The sequence below is a fragment of the Astatotilapia calliptera genome, chromosome 3 (genome assembly GCF_964374335.1).
Source record: "Astatotilapia calliptera chromosome 3, fAstCal68.1, whole genome shotgun sequence".
Lineage (NCBI taxonomy): Eukaryota > Metazoa > Chordata > Actinopteri > Cichliformes > Cichlidae > Astatotilapia > Astatotilapia calliptera.
In genome coordinates, this window is record NC_137424.1 from 5,148,086 (window position 1) to 5,159,694 (window position 11,609).

The 11,609-nt window shown below is 43.1% G+C and overlaps 1 protein-coding gene across 1 annotated transcript in view; it reads left to right on the plus strand.

Annotated features, from left to right (window-relative positions):
• Positions 1 to 11,609, plus strand: part of LOC145419314 (uncharacterized) — a 42,790-nt gene that overhangs the window by 27,257 nt on the left and 3,924 nt on the right. Inside the window, exons 8-9 of the mRNA XM_080299655.1 lie at positions 8,214 to 8,387; positions 11,524 to 11,570. Of these exons, the coding sequence (XP_080155781.1) occupies positions 8,214 to 8,387; positions 11,524 to 11,570 (221 nt within the window). The remainder of the gene's footprint in view (positions 1 to 8,213; positions 8,388 to 11,523; positions 11,571 to 11,609) is intronic.

Consider the following 11,609-nt stretch of genomic DNA (forward strand, 5'->3'; position numbering starts at 1 on the left):
AATGGAAAATGGGTATCACTTTATCCAGCTTCTAATTTATAAATTCTGCACTCAGCTTTGCCGTCTCCAATATCACTGAAATTCAGCCAGATGCTGCTCATTTTATGCTTTCACTTTTTCCTGACACGCTTGAATTTAAACCTGTGTCTGTGTGTACCAGGCCTGTACCACTAGGCTTGCTTTCTTCTGAACGTTTGCCCCCATCCCTTTCTTTAAATAGTGGCATGATCCCAGGCTGTCTCTTAATGTGATTGGCCACATGATGTGTCCATCAGAATAAAGTCCCAGCCCTGCTGCCATGGAATATCAGCAACCCTGAAAATTCTTTAATAACTGATATATGAAATTATCTCAGGGGCTGAATTTGGCCGACGGGCCATATGTTTGACACCCCTGGTTTAGACAGTTTAGCATTCTATGTTCTACTGAGTTAACTCCAAGCTGAGTAGCAAATCAGCTAACTGCAGCCACAAGCTCCGACTGGTTTTCTTTGTGGATGATGATGTATTCTCCCTTTACTAGGTTCACTCAGGTGTTCCACTCATGGTTGTTATTAACTTCCTGTTTTATTTTGGTAGTTTTCATCTCTGGTGTCAAAGGTTTAGTTTTACTTCCTCCCCTGACATTGTCTACATGAGTTTCAGCTGTACAAGGTTTTATTGCGTGTTTATTGATTTGACGCTTCTTTTTATTTAACTATTATTGTTGACTTCTAAACAATTGTTAAAAAGTATTTTCATTGAAATATCAAATAATTTATTACTTTATCAGCTAATTCATTATACTTCTCTAAATAAGGGTGATAGTGTGGCCTGTGTGGGTTGTCTTCAGATACTCTGCTTCCTCCCACAGTCCAATGTGAATGAGGCCCAGCTGTAAAGTCACAGCAGTCACACTGTATGTGTCTCATTGTCACTGGAGTTTAGGCTCCATGCATCCAGCTGGTGCTGCAGAAAAAGTAGAAATGTTTCTGTTTGGTTCTAATCTGCTGCTGAGTCTCTTTTACAAAGATAGAACTGCAGCTAATCATGCTCATGTAGCCAGTTAGTAAAAACCCAAGTCACCGTCAGACTAGGGTTGCCAACTTCCTGGGACACCTCGTGGCCAGGGCCGGGCGACCCAGTTGTCTCCACCCTTCCAAGTGTGGTGAATTTTTTAGCTCTTTTTTGTGTGTGTGAAATTATTTTTTTAACCATTTGACTTGAAGTTGATTTAATGATGCATATTCTTTGTGATATGAACACATGGGAAACAAATGATCATTTAGCCATTTATTTGTAGCGCAAAATGACAACATTAACACAATAAAACAGGTCTCTTTCTTAAACAGAAGCCTGTCATGCTTAACTTTAAAGAATATAAGTTAATCTTTCTTTAAAAGAACTCTGTCCTGCTTAACTTAAAATTATATAAATTTATAGAAAACAATAGAAAGAAAAACATTCTTATAACAGTCCACATGAAGTGCATTTAGTGCAGCTGGCTTCAGTTGAGGTATTATTTCAGCTTTTCTAATGCTAATCAGCTGCTCGTGTTTGTAAAAATGCATCTATCGATCACCTGGATCACCTGCTGAGAAAGAAAAAGGAAAACAAGCAGAAGAGAACAAGAGTAATAGAATAAACAACATCACAATGATATATGGGAATATGACAGTAAATACTAAATGTTAAACATTATTGTGCAGCACATAAGATCAACAGCACACAGTGTGCTTTGAGGTAGGAGCCAAAAAGGGTGTAGTTTGTGGGTGTGATCACCCGTGTGTACACCTGTGAGCATGGACGCGCTTGTTTTTTTAAAAGGTTCCTTCATGTAATGATCTGCTAGAGGGTGTGGGGGGGGCCACAGCCCCGTCCTCCAGGGCGTGAAGCAGGTGTGGAGGAGATCAAAACTCCAGACATCCAGAGGCCCCCAGAACACAAGAGACCAAGGAAGACCAACAGAGGGGCAGCCGCGCCACTGACGTGTACTTTTCTTTCTAAATACGGGACGATTCCGTTATTCAAGGGACGGTTGGCAACCCTACGTCAGACACAGCAGACATTTAGTGATGATCTCACTGTATGTGGTCTTTTAGCACCTCCTAGTGGTGAATTTGTGGAGTGGTGTTAGTCTGGGTGAGGAGTGTAACTATTGAGTGACACAGACCGAGCCTGCATGCTGGTAGCACCTTAGCCACAGCTCGGGTGTGGAAAAGCTGAAAAAGAAGGTTTTCTAGTTTGTAACGAGGAAAAAACTGAGAGGACTGAGTTAAAGAGAGGCTGGAGAGTAACACAGAGCAGCAATGAAAGCTGTTCACACAGTTTAGACAGTTTAGCATCAAATGTTCTAGTGAGTTAGGTTAGCTCCATGCTAACGAACAAATCAGCTAACTAGCAAGCCAGCTAACTAGCAGACCAGCTAACTAGCAAACCAGCTAAATGTAGCCACAAGCTGCGACTGCGGTTTTATAACGAGAGCATCAGACACTCAGACTGGTTTTCTTTGTGGATGATGATGTATTTTTATTCTAATCCTTCATGGTGATGCTGCCATTCACCCACTGCTCCTGGCAGTGTTGCCAACTCCTCAGTAAGGAAAATTGCTATTGGCTGTCCTAAAAGTTGCTGGAAGGAGGTCAGTGTGAATGGACTGTTGTCATTGGTCTGAATGTGTCACTATAAACATGTGCTCTTCATTATTGTGTGTGTAGAACAACAAATAAAACCAAATCACAAAAAGCTTCAAGTCAAAAACACATGAAACTTTGAGGGTTTTTCCCTAGGATGAGGAAGCAGACTCGGCCCCAAACAGCTGGATATATGGATGGTTACCACAGCAACCACAGCAGTGCGCTCTGAGTATATTTAGTTGTATAAAGGTGTTTGTGGTGTGTTGCAGCTGAAGCAGCCTCATGTATGTTGACACAGGGAGAAAATAGTGTGAGAACACTGTTCACAGCAGTCACAGCTCGCTGCCTTCAACAGTCTCTTCCTTCCTTGTTTAGATGTCACTGATATCACCGCTCTCACACTGACCACCTGTTGGAGCTAACATGCTAACATGGCTAACAGCAGGATCACTACATGTAGTCCTTAGTGATGGAAACTGGAACCATGAAGTCAGTGATGCTGGAATAAGCATCTCCACAGTGACACTAATGGTAACTATCATGACTCTTTGATGATATTCTGTGAAACACTGACAGAGAAAAGTGTTGGACAAATCTGAACAAGTCTACTTAATATACACGACTGTCCATAATTTTGATGGACACATGTTTTGGAGAAACGCCCTCCCTCCTGCTGCTCAGTTCACTCCGCTGTTCCACTCATGTTTGTTCATTATAACCTGTTTTATTTTGGTAAGTATGGTCTCTGGTGTCAGACGTTGTCTGGATGAGTTTCAGCTGTGTCACATGACCCTCCTGTGTTGACCTCAGCTGTATAGATGGCTCTGTCCTTCCCTCAGTCTTTATGTCAGTGTCAGTTTCTCCTCCTCATGTGCTGCCGGCCTCTTTTAGATTCTCTTTAGTTTGTTCCTCGTGTCCTTTCATTCCTCAGTTTAAGACACCAAACTCATCAAAGGTTCAGTCTGCCTCCTGAAACACTCCCATTCATGACATGAGACCAATACAAGATGTCCTTGGCAGCACAAACACTGTTTTAAAAGCAGCGATGGGCAAAGCCAGGCTTCGTCAAACTGAAACACTGGAAGCATTTGTGCCATCTTGAAGATGCTGTTCTGTGAAACGGGGACACAGACGAGCCCAGCACAGTTCACAACACAACTACAGACACACAATACATCAGTTTAGTCAAACATAACAGACTGCTGTGTTTACTGTAATAGGCACACAGGTTTACAGCTGTTTGTTGGCCTCATGTTTTGCTCCCAGCCGTGAAGCTTTGGATGCGTTATGTTGACTTTGAGGTTTTCTGGGAGTTTGTGTCATCAGTTCTACACACTGTCAATCAAAGTTACAAGCTGGCGTGGCGTTAGCTTTGATTTGGAATCACTTTGAAAAAGATACATTTCCATGAAAAGATTAAATGTGTTTTCTTTCTTTATACAAAGTTTGTCCCATTTTCACAGGCTCATTCTGACCAATCAGAAGCCTCCATTTCACGCACATCTTTAAGTCGTCCTCAGCTGAACATCTTCTGAACCATTAAGAAACTTTCCTGAACTTTACCTTCTAACACTGGCCTGATGTTTCACTGTCAGTCTGGAGTTTGGCTCATAGTGAACCTGCACAAGTCCTGTTGGATTTGACAGACTCAAAAAGGAAAATAGAGCCTGGAATCAATGTGTTTTTCTAGCTTTCCTTTTTATAGGATCAGTATTTTCTGTATTTCTACACACAGTCTGTGAGTAACAGCTGACAGTGAGGATGATATCCCTGAATGCAGTACATCCTATTTTCTGTTGTAAGTAGAAAAAAGTAGAGCGCAGACAGAGCTGAAAACTGGGGCCCGTTCTTCGTACCTCGCTTACTACATCCAAGATCAAATGACACATCCAAGACCAAATCATCGCGCTAACCGTGAGCTCGCTGTTCCGGTTCTCCGAACACACCTGTTGTTGACGATTAGTACAGCTGGATGAAGTAATGTGAGATCACTGGGTGTCGTAAAAGGGGCTACGCATCGATAGTAGAAACATTGATCAGCAACCCGCTGATTGGTCGGCGAAAATGTCGAAGGAGCGCGCTCGGTATTTTTCGGCAGCAGAGCAAGAACTCTTGAGTGAGGGATTTCAGGAGTTTCAGAGTTTAATCAGAACGCAAGGGAACACTGCAAAGGCTGCAAAAGCAAGGAGAGAGGGCTGGCAGAAAGTTGCTGACAAATTAAACTCGTAAGTAATTTAATAATAACAATAATAATGGAGTGGATTGATATAGCGCTTTTCAAGGCACCCAAAGTGCTTTACGATACCACTATTCATTCACTCTCACATTCACACACTGGTGGAGGCAGCTACAGTTGTAGCCACAGCTGCCCTGGGGCAGACTGACAGAAGCCAGGCTGCCATATCGCGCCATCGGCCCCTCTGGCCAACACCAGTAGGCGGTAGGGTAGATTTATCATATCACACTATATTATCCAATATTATATTACATTATATTATATTGTTATATTATATCCTCTTTCACATTAGAGCCACAACAGGACCCACTAGAACATGGGAACAAGTAAAAGTGAAATATAAGAATATTCTACAGAATGGTAATATTTATCATTTATATTGCTTTTAGTCTCTAGGAAAGAGACCCTGAAATAATCTGTTTGTTTGTTCATAACAGCAACCAAGAAAAGGGCAGAGCAAAAAAAGACAGGTGGTGGTCCTGCACCCCCTCGTCAACAAGTTGGTTAAGTAAATAATACCCTCACGGGAATATCGATATCTCTCAATGAGCACACTGTCGCGCTGAGCTAAAGGATCCTGTCTGTCCCGCAATATACGCTGAATTCTGAGGACTATCCTTATCAATCTTGCACCTTCCGCAATGGGTTGGTCGCGTAAACGGACAGGACATGGCTGCGACAGACTTCCCAAATCCACCTTCGCTTTTATAGCCGTGGTCTCCCATCTTGATTACACGAAGTAATTTACAATTACTACTCTGAAATATGAATTACATCTGTAATAATCACATACATGTAATAGAATGTTAATAGTACATTTCCCTTTTTTAGGGAATGACCTGTATGTATCTGTGTGACATCAATAAAAGGATCAGGTGCTGCATTATCTTTAGTTACATTGATGTTATTTATTTATGGTGAAACAGTGGTGGAATATCGCTGTTGCTTTCGTATAAATGAAGCGGACATACCTGCGTGGCCGCGATCTAATCCTGTTTACATAAAGTAAACCTGCTCCCGAGCAGGTTTACGCTTACGGATCTGTTGCTATGACAGCAAGTCCCGGATGAGCTTCGGGGAACCGAACGATCCAGGATCACGCGAAATCGTCAACAATCAAATCCAGCTAACTTACTTAGCGAGGTACGAAGAACGGGCCCCTGGTGCCTGTTTGATTTAGTCCTTGAAGCAGTTTTTACTGTTTTTACTGAGATCTTCTAATGATGTTACAGACAGTGTGTGGCTCTCTCTCTGCTGATAGGACTGAATGTGTGTGGAATAAACTGAAGCAGTGATATAAAAGCATCATTCAGCCATTAAAAGGGTCAAAAAGACCAGTCAATGAAAAATGGGAATTCCCGAGACTGGCAATGCCTGGAAGCAGCAGGTATGCCACCTGTGGCAGCTGAGGTCACGTGATCTGAGTGTTTGAACCAGACGTTGGAGCAGCGTTTCCAAACATCTGCACTTCAGAAGCTCCAAAGTGTGGAAACGTCACTGTGGAGCATCTCATCCCTATCTAAGAGATTTTCTTGCCTCTGCAAAGCGAAGCTTGCAAACAGCACCATAGTTTGTCAATCCCAACCAATCAGAGCGCTCCTTATGTCACGTCACATGACTCGTGTGTTTTCCTCTTTGCTTAGCACCCAAAGAACTAAAGAAAGGCTAAAAGGACATTCAGCCAATCAAATCCCTCCTAGCAACAGGAAGTCTAGAGAGGAAATGGAGCAGAGAAGGAGAATCACCAGTTTAAATGTCTGAGTTTTAAACTGGTGACCCTCTAAAGAGGCTTTTATTGACTCTTTCTGTTTTCTTTACAGCTTTTTCCACCATTTAAACTGTTTAATATCAGATTTAGAAATAACTTTTGGACAGTTTTTCTACATTTGCACTAAAATGAGACATAAATAATGACTTTCTGACTTTACGTTGGACTAATCTAACGACTCAGCCTGGCTATGTTGGACTGGGTGTGGCAGCAGCTCCCAGTTTGAGTTCAGGAGACAGACACTCTCTCTACTTTGAAGATCAGCTGCAAACTTTCCTTTTTGATAAAGCTTATAGTTCGAGCTGGATCAGGTGACCCTGAACCATCCCTTAGTTATGCTGCTATAGGCTCAGGCTGTTGGTGGACTTCCCATGATGCTCTGCTTTCTTCTCCCCTCTTTTCACTCCTGATGCTTTTATATGTCACTACTGCATGTCCTTAACTTTTGTCTCTCTGTTTTGTTCTTGTCTCTCTGAGCTCATCTCTTCTCTTTCCCCTCACCCTGCAACCAGTCATGGTAGATGCTCCTCCTGGAGCCTGTTTTCACTGGGAGGATCTTTGTGTCAAAGGGAGTTCTTCTTCCCACCATCACCAAGTGCTGCTCACAGTGGATTGTGTCGCGAAATCTATCAATGTAGAGCAGTGAGACAAACCACGGAGGCCCCAGAGAAGTGCAATCAAACGATGAGTTTATTAACACACAGGAGAAAACATCAGCCTATGTCTTCTGACAAAAATACATGTTGTGGACACTTACAAAGCAGTGGGGTACACGCCCCCCCTTGGCGTCAATAAAAATAGTCAGAGTAAAATATGTTCCAGACATTAGTCACAGTTAATGGTACATCTTGTACATGTTTAATGGCTATAAACAGACACAGAACTTCTCTTTTCTGTAACACCTTCCATACAAGGTAATAAACTTCAAGCCCTCGGGGTCTCTGGGGCTAATTATTGACTCTGGTCATCTGTTGCCAAGTAGAGTAAATATAGTGAGACACCAAATGAGTTAAGGCCTCAGGCCTGACACATTCCTAGATTATATGTGTTATATGTATTGTAAGCATCCATGCAATCATCCTGTTCTAGTTTCCCTCAGCATGGATCACCTGGACAGTCACGCCAGTGAAGCTTAAGACCCTTAATGAACCGAACATCAACTCGACATAAGCACAAATATGCAATGTGTATGAAATACTTCTGACCGTACTTGTAATAAGAGTTAACATAATGGAAGGATCCTCAAATGAACATGTTCAATAGACAACTTTAATGCAATATCAATACTGTGAGAAATATTATTAGATGGAATAATGCTGTAAAGAACATTATTAATGCAGTTATAATGATGCAGATTATATGGCAGCAATAAAAGAATTTCTGTATCTCCACAATTGTCTGATGTTTGGGGCTTTCTCTCTAATATTGGAGGCGGTTACCTTACACTGTTAAACAGCTTCAGATGACTGTTGTTGTCCTTTGGGAATTGTCACTTATAAATAAAGTTACATTGAATGGATGTAAATGGATAGATGTTATTGTGACAAAGAGAAAACGATTGTTGACAGATAGATTGTTGTTTTGTGTGTCTGCAGTCTGTCAGGCTGTCTGATCACAGAGGAAGGCTGTACTTCTCTGGCCTCAGCTCTGAGCTCCAACCCCTCCCATCTGAGAGAGCTGGACCTGAGCTACAATCATCCAGGAGATTCAGGAATTAAGCTGCTGTCGGCTGGACTGAAGGATCCAGGCTGGAGACTGGACACTCTCAGGTATGGAGAGAAAATCTGATAGAGGAGGAAGAGCTGGAAACATTTCCTGTGTCCTTCACTCACTTCCTGTTTGTTTCCTGCAGATGACACATGAACAATCACACATGCAGGAATATTTTCAGGGACAGACACACTAGTCTAGCTGGATAGTTCATGGATATTTATGTAGGGGTCTCCAAGGAGTCTGTTTGCAGGAACATTTAGGTCACAGGTGTACCTGAGATAGATACCAGTGTACCTAATAAAGTGTCAGCTAACATTTGGAAATGGAAGCTTAAATAATGACAAACTGTACATTCACAGCTGAATTCACAATAAATTTGTTCTCAAGTGCACATTTTTCTGTTATTGTTCTCAAACAACAGAATGAGAATGAAATATTGATTCTAACAGGGCCCATAAACTTTACTAACTAAACATTACTGTGAGCAGCTCCTCCATCACTTCAAAACTGTCATCAACACCACGGACATACATTGGGAGCTGGGCAGTGTCGGTGATGTCTGTGGTCTCATCAAGAGCGACTGAGTATACACTGAAACATTTGGCTTTCTCACACAGTTGGTCATAAATGTCACTTGACAGGTCAGAAATGCGATCTGCTGCGGTGTTGGCAGAAAGGCTGATGTTGCTAAACTTACCTTTCTTTCCCGGACAGACTATATTTGCAGCCTGCAATATGCACTTTTAGACAAATGCACCTTCTGTGAATGGCTTCCCTGCTTTAGCAATCATCTCACTAACCACGTGGCTCCGACTGCTGCATTATTCTCTTTGGTTGCTTTCTTGGAGAAATCTTGCTGCCTCAGTAGATCTGTTTTAAGACTGGCAACCCGGTTCGCTCTCTCGTCTCCCTGGTATTTTGCATCCACCTCAGCATGTCTAGTTGTGTAATGACGTTTCAAATTGTATTCCTTGTGCAGCGCAACTTTCTCTGTGCAAATAAGACAGGTCGGGGTGCCCCTGTGCTCAACAAAGAAATATTGCATTTCCCACTTTTCCTGAAATTGTCGGTGCTCATCACCAACCTTTCTCTTCACCGCAGGCTTTGAAAAAGACATGTTTGGGGCTATGTGACATTTATAATTCTACTTGGTGTCACTGTCGCATTGAAGTTTCAATCAAGCGTTTAGCCGACGGACGGGGAACGTCTCAACGCGTAGAGAACGTCATTTCTGCTTCTTTTTCTTGCAACCGTAGCACGGCGATCGGCAGATAAAAAGCCGGTAGCAGTCTCCTTTGTTTTTACGCTCGATGTTCATGTCTTTCATGACGACACGAACACCGTGGCGTTTGCAGATGGTAGAAAGTGCAGGGATAGCGAGCGCAAAAAAGGCGACTGCTCACGGCGCCGGGCTGTTGTTACAGGAGAAAGAAGCGGAAATGACACCGTGACATATAACAAATAACATCAGCTGTTTCTGATGTTAGTTGTTTTGACTGCTTTTACATTATATTGAAATATATGTAATGTTCATGTTTGCTGCAATGCAAACGCAGTGATGCAAATAAAAACATGGAGCCACAAATTACGGTGCGACCCTATAATTAGTCCGGGTTACCGGGGACTGTTGTTGCCGATGAACAGGTGTCGCTATGTGACTGCAGACTAAATTGGGCTGCATTGAGTTCATGACTTTTCTTTTATCCCGCCGCCTACGCATCACTGTGAGAGTTAATATGAGATCTCTCTCTGTGGAAAAATAACTTTAAATCCCACTGACGTGTGTATAAATCTATATACGTATAATGTCCCGCTGGGCAGCAACTTAAAAAAACAACTTTCTTTGAAGTGTTGTGAACGCAGCGCGCTGGGGCGAATGTCGGCGTTTGCCCAATAGAAAGGAGGAAGCCAGCCAGGCACAGAAAGAAAGAAACACTCCAGGGCAACGCTGCTGGAACTTTGACTCATTGAGAAATGTTTCCCTGCTTGCATCAAGCCCGGCTGGTGTCCCCTGAGATCCATATCCCACCCTGATTGGTGGGTTAATTCAGCTCCGCCCACAACACTGTAAAGTGTCATACATTATCAAACTAACATTACATTTTCATATTAAGGTGGGGCCAAAAACTATCGTCCTGCGGGCCGCAATTGGCCCGCGGGCCGCGAGTTTCAGACCCCTGGTGTAGGAGGACACCTACTCTGTGTCTGGTTAAGTATAAGAGCCCTTTGTTAGGGGGACCGCTGGACTCTTAGCACCAGCTTTGGGGTCACAGGGTCACATCTGGAACACACACACACACACACACAGACACACACACACACACACACACACACAGACACACACACACACACAGACACACACACACACACACACACAGACACACACACACACACACACACAGACACACACTCACACACACACACACACACACACTCACACACACACACACACACACACACTATGCACAGACTGGTACTCTTTGTTCATACCTGTGTAAGACGTCATAATGAACTTGTGCATATTCATGTAAGCTCAATAAAGAGCAGTGTTACGAGGGAGCAGACGAGAGCGACTGAGGTCAAGTGAAGGAACGGCGCTGTCACAGTTCTCTCCCTCATCAATTGTCTGGTTCCAGCGGTGGGTCTGTGCTAGACGACCCATCACCAGCTTTTTCCACTGGTTACCAGTACGTGGTAGAATCCACTTCCAGATCTGGTTGTCTTTAAATCTGTGAATGGATTGGCTCCATCTTATCTCTCTTTAACAAAAGAATCCAAGTGGAGCCCTCAGGTCTGCAGATAAGCAGCTTCTGACCAGAACTAGACGTAAAAACAGAGGTGAGCTTTATCGATGGCTGCAGCCAAACTCTGGAACAGTCGCCCTTCACATCAGGTCGTCACCAACACTGGACATTTTTAAAAGCCGGTTGGAAACACATTTGTACTCTGTAGCTTTCAATCCTGACCAGTCTTTATAGTCATTACTGTGTATGTTTCCTATTTTCTCTCTACTCTGTGCAGCACTTTGGCTCAAGCTGTTTTTAAATGTGCTGATAAATAAATGTAGATTTCTTTGAATAAAACAGTGGAGCCGAGCTTTGAGCTCAGTGTGTAACAGTGTGTGTGTGAGAGCCATGTAATGTCCATGTGTGCTTGCTGACTGTGCTGCTCTGACCCCCCTCCTCCTTTCAGGGTGGAGCCTGCTGGAGTCCGATGGTTGAGACCAGGTCTGAGGAAGTGTAAGTGTGTTTTTAATGGGATTCATGAAAACAAAGCAG